This window comes from Gymnodraco acuticeps, unplaced genomic scaffold (assembly GCF_902827175.1).
Source record: "Gymnodraco acuticeps unplaced genomic scaffold, fGymAcu1.1, whole genome shotgun sequence".
NCBI lineage: Eukaryota > Metazoa > Chordata > Actinopteri > Perciformes > Bathydraconidae > Gymnodraco > Gymnodraco acuticeps.
This window is the reverse complement of record NW_022990276.1, coordinates 1929626-1946102: the sequence shown is the minus strand read 5'-3', so window position 1 is coordinate 1946102 and position 16477 is coordinate 1929626. Positions and strand designations below refer to the sequence as shown.

The 16477-nt window shown below is 42.3% G+C and overlaps 2 protein-coding genes and 1 pseudogene across 2 annotated transcripts; 2 read left to right on the top strand and 1 right to left on the bottom strand.

Annotated features, from left to right (window-relative positions):
* Window positions 1-458: 458 nt before the first annotated feature.
* Window positions 459-2567, bottom strand: LOC117549546 (annotated as a pseudogene).
* Window positions 2568-3865: 1298 nt separating this feature from the next.
* Window positions 3866-5236, top strand: LOC117549605 (trypsin-1-like). The gene is made up of 6 exons (XM_034221638.1): window positions 3866-3917; window positions 4015-4165; window positions 4261-4511; window positions 4614-4750; window positions 4838-4939; window positions 5055-5236. The coding sequence occupies exons 1-6, from the start codon at window positions 3878-3880 to the stop codon at window positions 5100-5102; spliced, it is 729 nt and encodes a 242-aa protein (XP_034077529.1). The 5' UTR covers window positions 3866-3877; the 3' UTR covers window positions 5103-5236.
* An 8029-nt stretch (window positions 5237-13265) lies between these two features.
* Window positions 13266-14923, top strand: LOC117549575 (trypsin-1-like). Its single transcript, XM_034221598.1, has 6 exons — window positions 13266-13387; window positions 13653-13803; window positions 13932-14182; window positions 14281-14417; window positions 14517-14618; window positions 14742-14923. The coding sequence occupies exons 1-6, from the start codon at window positions 13348-13350 to the stop codon at window positions 14787-14789; spliced, it is 729 nt and encodes a 242-aa protein (XP_034077489.1). The 5' UTR covers window positions 13266-13347; the 3' UTR covers window positions 14790-14923.
* The last annotated feature ends 1554 nt before the right edge of the window (window positions 14924-16477 follow it).

Below are 16477 nucleotides of genomic sequence, written 5' to 3'. Positions count from 1 at the left end.
AGGGCAGTATATAAAGCACCCAAAGATCAGGTATACTTTCAAATAACCACTACTGATGGTCTTACATTTATAAAGTTGTTTTGCAGCATTGTTGTGCTACGAGTGAAAAGTAACCTACGTTTAAATGATGATACAAGGGATGGGGAAATTATAGTTAATTAATATCGTTTATAGATTATTTCTTGGCTGCCTGTGTCCTCATATCAACTCTACAACTAAAAAAAAAAAGTATTATCTTAATATTTAATTACATTTGTTTTACTTTCTTATAGAAGTTATGGCAAAGTTAAAATTGCATCAACTAGAAATACCATTTAAATTAAAGGAACAAAATATTGCAAAGACAAAACAATGATTAATTTCAATCAATTTATTTATTTCACTATAAATCCAGCAAAGACAGTTAGAATTAAGACAGACAGTATATGCGTGTCTGCTGTGGAGGTTGGATGGTGGAGTTAATAGGTAGCCATTGTGTTGTGCAGCCACTCAGTCTGCACACACACCTGAGAATAAAAATATATCAGTCAGTTTGTTGCAGTGAAATATGACATACTTTAAGGAGTGTGATATTTCTATATTTTTAGGAGATGCAGGGAAGTTACCTTGGAGACACCATGGTGGTTCTTCTCTGCACACCCGTAGCCCCAGGACACAACACCCTGCAGCTCACCGTCACACACCACAGGACCACCAGAGTCTCCCTGAGAGATGTCATTTTAGAGAGTTAAAAAAATGTAGTCCAATTAGAAAATAAAGCAGTATAACCAGACCTGCTGCACCACCACACCCCTTCCCGCTGCCTCCGCTCATCAGAAACCAACCTCCTATCCATCCCCACCCGCAGCAATCACCGGACCTGGGGGGACAGAGCCTTCTCCGTCGCTGCCCCCTCCCTCTGGAACTCACTCCCACAACCCATCAGAGACTGCACTGACCTCACCACCTTCAAAACACTTACAAAAACTCACCTCTTCAATCTGGCTTTTAATGTGTGATTGTTTTTGTATTATTTGACTTTAACTTTAACTATATATTTATTTGTTGTTCCTTTATTTTATTTTATCTTCACTATATCTGTAAAGCGTCTTTGAGCACCTGTAAAAGCGCTAACAAATTAAATCTATTATTATTATTATTATTATAAAGTCAATCAGAGATACACACCTGGCAGGAGTCCTTGCCTCCCTCCAGGTATCCGGCACAGAACATGGTGTTGTCGGTCATGCCGGGGTAGGAGTTATCACAGTCTTCATAAGAGAGGATGGGGACGGCAACACACTGCAGCCTGTTGCCGTCAGCAGCTGCAGCAATGCAACAACAGAGAGGGGTGCAGCGGCTTGTAGTAGATTACGCTTTTTTAGACAGTGTCAGACTGTAGCAAAGAAAACCATTTTACTAGAAGAACAATATTATCAATCAACCATTGGTTCAATCTTTTGATCATATAAACCTGGAACAGCTCTCTTTAACCCTGAATTATATTTTCCTGCAGTACATCCAGAGCTGATTTATTTCTACCCCAGCCTAGCTAGACTTTCCCTACAAAAACAGAACCACTCTTCTTGTCTCCTGTCCATGTCATTTGTCATTTGTTAGACACTTTTATCCAAAGCGACTTACATACATTCAGTACAGTGGACAATCCTCACAGGAGCAATTTGGGGTGAAGTGTCTTGCCCAGGGACACAAGGAAATGCTGACTGCAGTGGGACTTGAACTTGCTATCCTCTGAAGTCCAGCACACCATCCACTGAGCCACAGCCTCATATAACCCAAGTGATGTTTTTTTTGTGATTATTTCTTCAACATGTATAGTATTATGCATGTTTGTTGTCAATACTTTTTCTTTTGTAAACTTTTTTGATATCCATTGTGCAATTAAATAATAGAAAAAAAATCAATTAAAAAAAAAATGACAGTTTCAAAAATGTAAGCTTGTCTGAACTTTTTCTACTCACTGGAGCTCATTGTGTTTCCCCAGCTGGAGACGGTGCACATGGTGCCAGCGGGGGCACAGCTGCTGGGCAGAGCCACGGGCTGCATGTAGGCTACTGGTTGAGGGTGGCGGGCTTGCTCAGCTTGATCAGCATGATGTCATTCATGAGGCTGTAGTGATCATAGTAGGAGTGTGTGATGACACTGAGGGAGCTGATGAACTGCTCGTTTCCCTCAGTGACTCCGATGTGATGCTCTCCAATACGCACCTCAATGCGACTAAGAGAGAAGTTGGTGATTAATGGGGGCTTGTTTGTTTATTAACGCATCAGATGAATATTAATGGCTTTAAAGTGCTTACGACTTGTAGCAGTGAGCAGCAGACACCACCCAGTTCTCGTTGACCAGGGAGCCTCCACAGAAGTGGTACCCAATATTCAGAGACACCTGATGGGGCTCACCGACGATTTTGTCATCTTCCGCAGCAACTAAAAACAATTAAGACATCAATAAGAGAGCCAACATGCTAAATGAATACTGCTGTACCGTAAATATATAATAAAAGTGTATGATGCATTAAAAACAAGCTACTCAGCTCCAATGAGCAGAACAAAGACCAGGGACTTCATGGCTGCAAAGTTTAATCCAGTCAGTACACTTGCATTCATATTTTATATCTCTTCCAAGCTGCCCGATTGGTCCAATAGTTGCCAATGAAAATAAAAGTTGATACACTGGCCGCCAGGTGTAGGTGGTTCATTTCAGGTGACTGATCTTAAAGAACTTTGACTGAAAAAAAAGTACCCTAAAATAGCTGTAACAGCTGGATTATTCACAGAGAGCCTTTGCTCAAGGCCGACTCGCATATCAGTAATGTAGCAGTGAGTCAGGATATCATCAAGAGTGCATGAGGCTTAACAAAAAAACTGGCATATAATGAGTGTACAGTTAATAATGAAATTAATCGTTTTACAGCCATTTCTTGTTCATGTTCAGTGCAGAAAAATAACAAATTCTTGTATGAATATTGATTTTTTTTTTAACATTTAACAGTCAATGCCAATCCCTTTTGTGTATCAGCTGACCTGGTCCCTGAATCGGCCACTGTATAAGCCAATATCTGTCAAACACTTATATTCTGCAGTGACACGTACAACTGAAACACTGCCATTCAAGCACATCTTTAAAACTGAGCATCCTATCACAAATGCCACCGTTCAACAACAACAACAACACACTCTAGTTTCCAAATCTTCCCAAACACATCATGGATTTTGAATCTTCAGACTGCACCTGTTCTTGTTAATCTTCTTCATGTCACTCATGCATATTTATCATGTTAAATTGAAGCTGCTCTGCTGTTACATCAAAGCAGCCAAATGTAACTCAGGTTGATTCAAGCTTCACCAGCAGCAGATTTGCACAGAATTCAACACACAATTGACTGCGTTATTGTGCAGAATTCTTCAATATTAAATGGTCTTTTATACTTCCATGTAATGATCTTAATTGTTAAATAACACTTTTGACCCTACCATCTTTTATAATGCAAGTCAAATGCAGTTTTTTGAGTATATTTTCTGATAGTAATTGTGATCGAGTGATTTAATTTTTTTTTGTGTTTGCATCTTGTCTCTTCACTTTATCAACATTTTGTTAGGGTCATTCTATCTAAAGACACGTGGTTTGGTTTTCTTGTGAAAGCCAAATCCAATAACTGTGGTTGTGAACAAAACCATCTGCACACCAGCGAATGTAAAAGTTGTATAAAGAATACAATTTCCTGGCAGGCAGTATATCGACCACAATACCTGGAGTTACTTTTCCCAGAGCCCTGATTGGTCACAAACAACATTTGGGGCGTGTACAGGATGGAAAGATGAGCATATAAACCAGGTCTGCAGGTGAAGGCTATCATCGACAGAATCACTCAGCAACCATGAGGTCTCTGGTATTCGTTCTGCTCATCGGAGCTGCCTGTAAGCATATATTTCCCTGCTGTGTTTTAATAATTTAATTTAATTAAAATAAAAGTCACTTTTTTCTAACTATTGAGTCTTCTGTGTGTTTTATCAGTTGCGATGGAGGAGGACAAGATCGTCGGAGGGAAGGAGTGCACTCCCTACTCCCAGGCCCATCAGGTGTCTCTGAACTCTGGCTACCACTTCTGTGGAGGCTCCCTGGTCAACGCGAACTGGGTGGTGTCTGCCGCTCACTGCTACAAGACGTAAGTCACATCTCATATTACGAAGACAAGATTTTGACTACTTTTAACAGGCATTATGAAACTTAATTGCCACTCAACCGCTATTTCCTCCCCAGCCGTGTGGAGGTTCAGTTGGGAGAGCACAACCTTAGAGTCACCGAGGGAAAGGAGCAGTACATCAGCTCCTCCCGTGTCATCCGTCACCCCAACTACAACGCCTACAACATCGACAATGACATCATGCTGATCAAGCTGAGCAAGCCCGCCACCCTCAACCAGTACGTGAAGCCTGTGGCTCTGCCCAGAAGCTGTGCCCCCGCTGGCACCATGTGCACCGTCTCCGGCTGGGGAAGCACCCAGAGCTCCAGTGAGAAAGACCTACATTTTAACAGCTGGAGTTACACTATGTTTTCATTTTCATTTGTGCTATTCTAACCCTTTTCCACCCTCTTTGTTTGATGTGTTACAGCCGCTGACAAGAACAAGCTGCAGTGCCTGAACATCCCCATCCTGTCCGACAGGGACTGTGATAACTCTTACCCCGGCATGATCACTGATGCCATGTTCTGCGCTGGATACCTGGAGGGAGGCAAGGACTCTTGCCAGGTGTGTAACAAAAACACTACTTTTCATATTCCATTGCACCAAATCCAGAATATTATTACATTTCTTCACAAATGAATTCTCTCTCAGGGAGACTCTGGTGGACCCGTCGTGTGCAACGGTGAGCTGCAGGGTGTTGTGTCCTGGGGCTACGGATGTGCTCAGAAGGACAACCCCGGTGTCTACGCCAAGGTAAACCCAAAAGATCTCTACAATAGATGATCTATCTGCAAAATAAACTTATATTTTAATTTTGGAATTCAAAGTTTAATCTTCCTAACAAACCTCACTGTTTCTCCATTCACAGGTCTGCCTCTTCAACGATTGGCTGGAGACCACCATGGCCAGCTATTAAGTCTGATCCTGCGACCATTTTACTCTGCTGCCTTTCTTCCATCATTCCATCTTTCATCATAACTCCACCATTGTTGTTGAGTTTTGAATAATGTGCAATCTGAGTAAACAAAATCATATACCTTGACTTTTAAATCGTGTTTTCCTCAGTTTGTTGTTTGTGTTTGTGTACATCATATCTTCTTCAGAGTAGTATAATGTTTACTGGGATTTTTGGGATACAGTAAAAACAAGGCAATTACTACTTATCTTGTATATAAATATAGATACAAAGGTTTAACTCTTCTAAATTGATTTATTTATCAACAACAATACATATTTGTCCAGTGTACCTTATTATTAGATTTAGATCTTCAGCAACTGGCTGGGGAACACAACTAAGGGATCCAAACAAGCAAATTCATTCCAACAGCTCAACATAATCTGGATCCATTAGTAATATGACAAATTAACAATTTGGAATAATATCCAAGAATGAATTATAAAGCTGGAGTGTGAAAAAAACATCACAGGGCCAATACCAGACCACCAACTGGTCCAATCCATCCCACTGGATGACTTGTGGCAGGTATTGTCGATAAGATTGTCGATAAGATCTCAAATGCTTAAGTACAGTTTACCGGACCCACTATCGTTGCAAATTGGACTGCATTTTTTCAATTTCTGTGCTTTATTGCCATGCCATGCCGTGGGTTATTAACAGGATTGCAACAGTTCACATTGCGAGTATAATAATTCTCTCTCTCAGCGGGAAATATCACATTCCTTAATGTATGTCATGTTACATCTGTCGTTAAGCGAGATCTAAAAAAGGGGGAGCAGGTCTGATTGGGGGTCAAATCGTACCACAGCCTGGGAGCTGCTACAGCAAAAACCCTGTCCCCCCACTGGTTCAACCTCGACCTCCAACTACAAGGAGAAATATCTCAGTAGACCTCAGTGACCTTGAGGATGTATAGGATTGTAGAAGTTCTGCCAGGTAAGGTGGGCCAAACCATTAAGAGCTTTGTAGGCAAACAATACCATTTTAAATTTGATTCTAAACTTTATCGGTAGCCAGTGTAGAGATGCGAGTACAGGTATAATGTGCTCATGCATTTGGTTCTCGTAAAATGGCGTGCAGCAGCATTCTGAACAAGCTTTGAGCGGGTGATGGTGGCCTGGCTAAATCCAACATAGAGGGCATTACAGTAATCAATCAAGTTTAATAATCTAATCCGGATCAATCTGTACACCCAGATTAGTAACAGTGGGTTTCATATATGGGATTAGAGAATCAAGCACAAGTGGGGCATTGGGGCCTCCACTGGGTCCAAACATTATCACTTCTGTCATTTTTTTATTAAAATGGAAAAAGTTCAAGGCCATCCAGGCTCTGATGTCCTGCAGACAAACAGACAGGCATTGAAAAGAGCTGGATTCTTTCATTTTCAGGGGCAATACGATTTGGGAATCATCTGCATAAAAATGAAATGAGACGCCATATTTTTTAATGATAACGCCCAGGGAGAGAAGGTACGGGGGAAATAAAATGGGCCCAAGCATGGAGCCTTGGGGTACCCCATATTTGTCTTGTCTATGTAATTTAAAGTTAGACTTATAACAAGGAAGTAAATATACAAACAAACAAAATTAAAACAATACAGTTTTATCCATTGTTCATGAGTTGATGTTGAGGATACATACATCTAAAAACGTATACAATTTAAAATATATGATTTTTTCTTAATAATTATCACTTCACTTGCACTTGTATTAATAAATATGTTTAACTCTTAGAGCAGCAGAACATTGCTGCAATATAACCTTATAAAAGAGAGACCATCAGTGGTTAAAGTAAAAGTATATTTGATTTTCTTCTTCATTTGGGTGCTTTGTATGCCCAATGTGGACTAGGGCTGTGCATCTTCACTGGTCTCACGATTCGATTCGATTACGATTATCATGTCAACGATTCGATTCAATTCGATATCACGATGCATCACGATTCATACCAATGCGTTGCATCCTCAATTTTCTATATTACTGCACATGGCTTATTTTTCATCAATGCATACATGCAGTAAATACATATGAACTCTCGTTTTATTATTTAGAAAGTGCTTCAGAAATCAATAACATAAAATGTCTTGTCTTGTCTTGTGTGCATCTGGACCCGGTGACGACATTACCTATTGACGCAGCAACCACTGTAAGTTATATTCTTGTTTAATTAGACTTCTCTGTTTCATTTATTCGACTCTGTATAATTGTTATTGTAGCTTAAACGGCTAAATCGCTTTTGAGAGATTTTAAATCTCAGATCTGCTCAGGCGAAACCTGCTTCACAGGTCTCAGCACTCAAGCCTGCATTAATATAGGCAGGGCCAGTCTATTGATTGCGTGAAGTACAACCGCGTGACTCAGTCATTTTTTACCTAAAAAAAGCATTTAAATACCGCATTTAAAATCTGATGAACTCAGTGTGCATCTGGACCCGGTGACGACATTACCTATTGACGCAGCAACCACTGTAAGTTATATTCTTGTTTAATTAGACTTCTCTGTTTCATTTATTCGACTCTGTATAATTGTTATTGTAGCTTAAACGGCTAAATCGCTTTTGAGAGATTTTAAATCTCAGATCTGCTCAGGCGAAACCTGCTTCACAGGTCTCAGCACTCAAGCCTGCATTAGTATAGGCAGGGCCAGTCTATTGTTGCCCATCAGCTGTAGATAGTTAACTAATTAGAGGGGCGTGGCCCTACAGCTGTGAGAACTGAGCAATCAGGCGTCCATTTTAGGTAGCTCTTTCCTGGAGCGTCAGCTTCAGCGTCAGACAGCCGAAGACTGACAAAGACATTGGAGTCCTACGGGAGTAAGACTGACAAAGACATTGGAGTCCTACGGGAGTCACGAGGGTGGCAAAGAGGAGGCAAATCCTACTCTGATTGAGCTGGTGTCTTATTTCTCTTTTCTTTAGTTTTCTAGCCCCTCATGCTATAATCATGTGTATTTTCTCCATTCCTGTTCATGTGTCTTCTCGCAATTATCATTGGCCCTGTGTATCTCCTAATCGATATAACCGGCCTGCTCTCGTCTATCCCACGTGCTCCACTGAGATCCAACATCTAGTTTCTGGTGGCCTGTGGAATTGCCAGTCAGCTGTTCCTAAGGCTGACTTCATCTCTGGCTACGCCTCCCTGCAGTCTCTGGATTTCCTTGCTCTCACTGAGACCTGGATTACTCCATCCAACACATCCACCCCAGCAGCTCTCTCCACTGCATATTCCTTCTCCCATACATCCAGACCCACTGGCAGAGGAGGTGGCACTGGTCTCCTGCTCTCTCCCAAATGGAGCTTTTCCCTCTTCAAGCTACCTAACTTCACTCCTTCCACCTTTGAATTCCATGCCGTCACAGTAACCCATCCTATACAGTTAACCATTGTTGTTCTCTACCGTCCACCAGGCGCCTTGGGGGACTTCTTGGAGGAATTAGATAATCTCCTCTCACACATCCCTGAAACTGGCCCTCCCGCTGTACTTCTCGGAGACTTCAACCTCCAGACGGGGAAGATAGACAAACTAACATCTCTGTTAACCGCCTTTGATTTCTCACTGTCTCCGTCCCCACCGACTCATAAAGCTGGCAATGTCCTTGATCTCATATTCTCAAGGAACTGCGCTACTTCTAACCTCTCTGTAAACCCGCTCCACACATCCGATCACTTCTTCATTTCATTCTCTCTACCCCTTTCCAAACATAACAAACTAATCTCTTCTCATCCTGCACTTGTCCGCCGTAACCTTCGCTCTCTCTCCCCCTCTACCTTTGCCTCGTCGGTGCTCTCAGCCCTCCCTTCCTCTGACTGGTTCCAACTCCTGCCACCAAACTCTGCTGCAGAAACTCTCCTCTCTACTCTCTCATCCTCTCTGGACTCTCTCTGTCCTCTCACATCTCGGCAGGCTCGTCAGTCCCCTCCTGCTCCCTGGCTAAATGATGCACTGCCTGCTAATAGAACCGTCCTTAGGGCAGCAGAGCGGAAACGGTGGAAATCCAAACACCGTGACGACCTCCTAACCTATCAGGCTCTCCTCTCCTCTTTCTCTGCTTCGATCTCTCAGGCAAAAAGCACTTTCTTTCAAGATAAGATCCAATCTTCCTATTCCAATCCTAAAAAACTATTTTCCATCTTCTCCACCCTCTTGGACCCTCCAAAAGCCCCTCCCCCCTCCTCACTTCTGTCAAGCGACTTTGTTACCCACTTTGAAAAAAAGGTTGATGATATTCGCTCTTCTTTTTCTGACTCACCTATACTCACCGCTGGGTCACCAGACCTTCCTTCCACCAACACACTAACCTCCTTTTCCCCTCTCTCTCCAAGTGAGGTTCTTACCCTCATTACCTCTGCCCACCCTACCACCTGTCCTCTGGACCCTATCCCTTCAAACCTCCTTCAGACTATCGCTCCTGATATTCTACCGTTTCTCACCCATTTCATCAACACTTCTCTAACTTCTGGTCACTTTCCAAACAGTCTCAAGGAGGCAAGAGTAAACCCTCTCCTAAAGAAACCCACTCTCAACCCGTCTGATGTTATAAACTACAGGCCTGTCTCTCTCCTCCCGTTCCTGTCTAAATCACTTGAACGTGCTGTCTTTAAACAACTCTCCTGTTATCTCCATCAGAACAACCTTCTGGATCCGCACCAGTCTGGTTTCAAGGCAGGTCACTCCACAGAAACTGCTCTCATTGCTGTCACGGAGGAACTGCACACTGCCAAAACTGCATCCCTCTCCTCTGTCATCATCCTGTTGGACCTGTCTGCTGCATTCGACACGGTGAATCATCAGATCCTCCTTCGCACTCTCCAAAAACATGGAGTTTCAGGCTCTGCTCTTTCCCTCCTCACCTCATACCTGAAAGACCGTACCTACAGGGTGACTTGGAGAGGGTCTGAGTCCGACCCTTGTCAATTAACTACAGGGGTCCCTCAGGGCTCTGTTCTTGGTCCCCTCCTCTTCTCCCTGTACACAAACTCGCTCGGATCAGTCATTAGCCCGCATGGTTTTTCTTACCACTGCTACGCTGACGACACCCAATTAATCCTGTCCTTTCCCCGCTCAGAGACCCAGGTCGTTGCACGCATCTCTGCTTGTCTAGCTGACATCTCTCAGTGGATGTCTGCTCACCACCTCAAGCTCAACCTTGACAAGACTGAGCTGCTCTACCTCCCGGGAAAAGATTGTCCCACTCTTGACCTAACAATCAACATCGGCACCTCAGTTGTTTCCCCGACTCAGACTGCAAGGAATCTGGGTGTGACCCTAGATAACAACCTGTCCTTCACTGCAAACATCGCTGCTACAACCCGTTGCTGCAGATACACGCTTTACAACATCAGGAAGATACGTCCCCAGCTGACACAGAAAGCGACTCAGGTTCTGGTCCAGGCTCTCGTCATCTCACGCCTAGACTACTGCAACTCCCTCCTGGCTGGTCTACCTGCATGTGCCATCCGACCTCTGCAGCTCATCCAGAATGCAGCGGCTCGTCTGGTCTTCAACCTTCCTAAATGTTCCCACACCACTCCGCTCCTCCGCTCCCTTCACTGGCTTCCGGTAACTGCTAGAATCCACTTCAAGACACTGGTACTTGCTTACCATGCAGCGAATGGATCTGGCCCTTCCTACATCCAGGACATGGTTAAACCGTACACCCCAGCGCGTGCACTACGCTCTGCATCAGCCAAACGACTCGCTGTGCCCTCGCTGCGAGGGGGACCCAAGTTCCCATCGGCGAAAACACGGGTTTGCTGTCCTGGCTCCAAGATGGTGGAATGAGCTCCCCATTGACATCAGGACGGCAGATAGCTTGCACATCTTCCGGCGCAAACTGAAAACTCATCTCTTTCGACTCCACTTTGAGCGTTAGAACTATTAACGAAGCACTTTTATACTAATAAAGGACTGGCTTACCTAAAGCCAGTTGAGTAGCACTTGAAATGTTTGGCTCTATGAAACCTGATGTACTTATATGATTCTGTTTTCTTCAAGGTTGTGTCTTCCTGGTCGAATGTACTTATTGTAAGTCGCTTTGGACAAAAGCGTCAGCTAAATGCAATGTAATGTAATGTAATGTAATGTCTTGACATTCATTTATAAACCAAAATAAATGAATTGTATAGGTCTAGCCTCCCTATATCTGTGTGTGAAGTTGTTCCATCCTCAAAAATAATGCTTCTGCAGTCTACCTGCAGCTTCTAGCAACGGTCTTCTGTTAAAAAAAGGACACTGAATGTCCTGAATGTGGCATCACACACAGGACTTGAGTCTGAACACAGCAGACAACAGGAGTATTTACAACAGCATATAACAACTAAAATACTGCATGTGGGTGCACACGTACATTCTCTGTCTTACTGTTACATAAATCCCATGAATGTATGAGATTAAATTAGCTTCATTATATCTCAGTGATTAAGTGAATAATAAAGTTTCTATCGGATCACTATCAGCCTGTCACTCATTATTTTCATGGAGGGGGCGGGGCTTGGAGGGACGGAGAGGAGACGGTGATCGCGGAAGCTTTTTTCCTCCTGCCTTCACAAACTTTACATACGTATATATCGTCTGAAAATTGCTAGAGGACATTCATACTCTGCAATCCAAGACTTAATTAAATCCACCAGAAACCTGACATGATTGTAACGCGATTATTTTTGGAAAACATAAATCCCTGTGCCGCAGCGACACGGAGTGATTCAGAGCGGGTCCTTCTGCTGTTGGTTCTGGACTGGTGTTCTTGTGTTGGTGGATAAAGCAGACTGCTCCGTGTTTGGTGTTGCTGTGCCGCTGTCACGTCTGTTCCCTGATCTCTGCGTCACCGACCGATTTGATATTAAAGTGACAGAAAAAAAAAACATTATAGTAAAGCCGCGGCCGGAAAATCAGGAAGCAACGTTACTACGCTATAACCGATTATCTTCCGTCACTGCATCGAGACCGAATCGTCCACGTCCGCATCGCAATGCATCGTAGAAACGATTATTTTCAACACCCCTAATGTGGACTAAGAAAAAAACGAATTAACACATTTCTTTCATTAGGCATCTCTATAATAATAGTTTTAGGTTTCGTCCTCAAGTTTTTGTTGCCTTGCCTCGATTTTAAGTAATTATTCATGCTGTATTGTCCTTATGATACTAGTATGTGCAGTTGATATTAATAAGTACTTGGTTACTTGGTCTAGTATGCATAGAATACAAGATATTACAGCTTCTTACATTTATTTAACTAAAATGTAACATTTTATACTGATAGTTCAAAGAAAACTATTTCACTTTTTTTTCACGAATAGTTACATTTGTTACAAGTAGAATGACTTATAATGCGTTATTATAAATTCAAGGTGCAGACCGACAATGAAAGGTATTTTGGCTGATAAACTATATTCAGGTTGGAGTTGTGCAAAGGTCAGCTATTCATATGAAGTCGGCAATAACTAATATTGAGAATAAAGTAATTATTTGTCTCAAAAGAGTATATTTTGGGATTTATGCAACTCTGCAATAGGCTGTTCTGCATGGAAAGAATGATTTATTTTTCTTATTTTAAGTAAATTATTCTGGTAATACTTTTCTACTTTTACAGAGATATCATTTAAGTTGCAGAACTTTTACTCTAAATATGGTTAGTTCTTACTCAAGCACTGCTTTCTAACTATTTATTGAATTTGAAAAAAAGACAAAAAATGGTTTTCAAGGTAAGTAACAGATGCCGAAAAACCCACACCTGTGAGATACAGTGTCCATACATCTAAGTATAGAGGGGACCTGTGTACCTATGAAATCTGACCAGAGAAATAAAAGCCAACTTTAAGAGGTAAGTATAAGAAATATTGTAAGAATCACTCATTGTGAAAAAGGTTTACAAAGCAGGCTTGCATTTAAATATGTGATGTTTTTGTATAAGACAAAGTGGTGCTAAATCAAACTCCATATACTGCTGAGTAGCAAAACATTATGTTCTAAAGCTAGATCATTTATTTTGCATCGAAAACCATAATTTTACTGAGAAATAGATACATTGAAAAGTTTTTTTCTATAATTCTGGAAATGAATCACCTAACTCCAACCTCCTGCAGCAGAGATTGGCTCCTTGCTGACCAATGAGGAGGGCTGGACAGCAGGGCAGCCCTCCTGACTGAGGATATAAACCAGGTCTGCAGGTGAAGGCTATCATCGACAGAATCACACAGCAACCATGATGTCTCTGGTCTTCATTCTGCTCATCGGAGCTGCCTGTGAGTGTGAAGATCTTATCGAGCCAGATTGCCTTCTTGTCTGCTGACAGTCTTTGGGCCTTTATCCCAAAACTTAGTTCAGAATAACCAGAGCATGTGCCTAAAGCCAAGGATTTTTTTTAAATTAGAGAACAGCTCTTGGAGCTTTGTCAAACCTCAGTACTCAAATGATCAATGTGCACTACATTCAAATATATGTCTGTTGTTACTTTTTTTAAAGAGTAGTATCAAAAAACTAAGTTTATTCTGATGTGTGTTTTCTCAGTTGCCACGGAGGAGGACAAGATTGTCGGAGGGAAGGAGTGCACTCCCCACTCCCAGCCCCATCAGGTGTCTCTGAACTCTGGCTACCACTTCTGTGGAGGCTCCCTGGTCAACGAGAACTGGGTGGTGTCTGCTGCTCACTGCTACAAGTCGTAAGCACATTCCTCATGTTTTCCAGGGTCATAGGATTGATTTATTAACACGAGGCGTATACAGACAATGTGTAATGCTAACTTTTCTGTCTTCTGTCACTAATCCACCGTTTTCCATTTGCTTTTAGCCGTGTGGAGGTTCATTTGGGAGAGCACAACCTTAGAGTCAAGGAGGGAAACGAGCAGTTCATCAGCTCCTCCCGTGTCATCCGTCACCCCAACTACAGCTCCTACAACATCGACAATGACATCATGCTGATCAAGCTGAGCAAGCCCGCTACCCTCAACCGGTACGTTCAGGCCGTGGCTCTGCCCAGCAGCTGTGCCCCCGCTGGCACCATGTGCACCGTCTCTGGCTGGGGAAGCACCCAGAGCTCCTGTGAGTAACACCCACATTTAAACAGCTAGGAGTCACACTATGTTGGTTTTTTTCATTTTTGCTATTCTAACCCTTTTCCACCCACATTGTTTGAACAGCCGCTGACAAGAACAAGCTGCAGTGCCTGAACATCCCCATCCTGTCCGACAGGGACTGTGATAACTCTTACCCCGGTCAGATCACTGATGCCATGTTCTGCGCTGGATACCTTGAGGGAGGCAAGGACTCTTGCCAGGTGTGTAACAAAACAACTATCTCCTTTTCCTATACCAATGCATCTTAGTTGCCAATACAGAATATTTGGGAATTTCTTCACAAATGAATTCTCTCTCAGGGAGACTCTGGTGGACCCGTCGTGTGCAACGGTGAGCTGCAGGGTGTTGTGTCCTGGGGCTACGGATGTGCTCAGAAGGACAACCCCGGTGTCTACGCCAAGGTAAACCAAAAATATGTCTACAATAGACAATATGAAACTTATATTTCACAATGAGCATCCCCAGTAAAAAATGTATCATATTTGCTAGTTTTCTAACAAACCTCCTCGTGTCTCCATTTACAGGTCTGCCTCTTCAACGATTGGCTGGAGACAACCATGGCCAACTATTAAGTCTGATTCTGCGATCACCATCTTACTCTGCTGCCTTTCTTCCATCCTTCTAACTCCACTGTTGTTGAGTTTTGAATAATGCGCAATCTGAGGCAAATAAAGTCCTACACCTTGACTTTAAAATCATGTTTCCCTCAGTTTGTTATTTGTGTTTTTATAGATATCATATCTTCTTCACAATACTTTAAAATGACTTGCTTCCTGGGATTTTTGGGAAACATCCAAATTGTTGAAATAGAAAATAAAATATGCTACACAACCTTTTGCAAGTAATGAGTATAATTGTTGTTGTTTTTTAATACCAATACATCTTTGTCCAATGTACATTATTATTAGGTCTGTATCTTTAAACACTGGCTCAGGAACACCTCAGTAAGCTCAAAGTTATCAAACAAGAAAGTACATTCAATCAGCACAACATCATTTTGTACCATCATGTACAATCTGGCAATCAAACAATATAAAGCAAATTATTTGTTCATACATTATGGGAAATAATATCTAACCATGAATTCCATAGCCAAGGTGTGAAACAAACGGCACAGGGGCCATAACAGACCACCAGCTGGTCCAATCCATCCCACTGGCTGACTTTGAAAATTGGATAAAATTGGAAAGAATTCTATAATTCTAAAATATAGATAGAAAAGAAAAAACTATTAACATAATACACATAAATATGTTTTCTTAATGTATGGGTCATGAGTTGATGTCGAGGACATCTAAATACTTCTTATTAATCATCACTTTATTTGCACTTGTATGAGCATATAAATACACTTTTGTTTGACTCTTAATGGTCTCCTATCATGCAAATGGCAGTTTTGTACGTCTGTTATACATAAATATGTGTCCCCGGTAGGGGTTTCACAACTACCTATATTTACTAGTCGACAAGTTTTTCAAAATAGTAGTCGACTAGTTGTTACGTCATAATAAAGACACACAAAGAGAGGTGTAAAACTGTATTTTGTATTGCAATTTATACAGTTACGTTAAACACTGTAACAAAGCAGCATTTTAATTTGTGTTACATGCTGTTACATGGCTGATTAAATTAAAAACAATAACTGGACTCACCAAATCTACTGCAAAAACACTGTTAAGAACATAAATGCAACATAAATCCACTGCGCATTGCGCAACACTTTACTCACTGTCCTCCTCGATAACGATGTCCACCCTTCCAGGTTTTTTGGTTTGCGTTAAGGAAGACAAAAGCATCAACATGTGAGGGAAGGAGGCTTGACCGCTGTCGGGTGACAGTGTTGCCTGCCAGGGAAAACATCCGTTCACTTGGGATGCTGGTGGCCAGCCAGGTAGCTCCTGGAAAGCTTGGCTAAACGGGGGAAGCGGTTTGCGTTTTGTGCCCACCACTTCAGAGGGTTATCCATTGTGGGGATATGGGGTGTCTGCTGGCAGTAATCCCGTAGCTCATCCGCGCCACTGTTGACCCGTTTTTTCTTGTTGCTCTCGAAATGTTGTCCAAACAGCTGTTCAAAGGGGGGGGGTGCTAGTGGAACACGCTCGTGAACTTTTAGTTCAGCTAAAACTGAAACTGTAGTGCGCATAATTGCGGCGCATTTGCGCATAAAATGAGGACCCCTGAATGTCAGACGTGTTTTGCTGGAGCATTTTGCAGGACCTCAGCGCCAATGTCGGCATCCTCATCTCCCACGTTTGTCTCC

Coding starts and splice junctions, on each gene's coding strand:
- LOC117549605 (XM_034221638.1), top strand. CDS start 3,878: ATGAGGTCTCTGGTATTCGTTCTGCTCATCGGAGCTGCCT. Junction 4,166..4,260: donor GCCGCTCACTGCTACAAGAC/GTAAGTCACATC, acceptor TTTCCTCCCCAG/CCGTGTGGAGGTTCAGTTGG. Junction 4,751..4,837: donor GAGGCAAGGACTCTTGCCAG/GTGTGTAACAAA, acceptor ATTCTCTCTCAG/GGAGACTCTGGTGGACCCGT.
- LOC117549575 (XM_034221598.1), top strand. CDS start 13,348: ATGATGTCTCTGGTCTTCATTCTGCTCATCGGAGCTGCCT. Junction 14,183..14,280: donor GGGAAGCACCCAGAGCTCCT/GTGAGTAACACC, acceptor TTGTTTGAACAG/CCGCTGACAAGAACAAGCTG. Junction 14,418..14,516: donor GAGGCAAGGACTCTTGCCAG/GTGTGTAACAAA, acceptor ATTCTCTCTCAG/GGAGACTCTGGTGGACCCGT.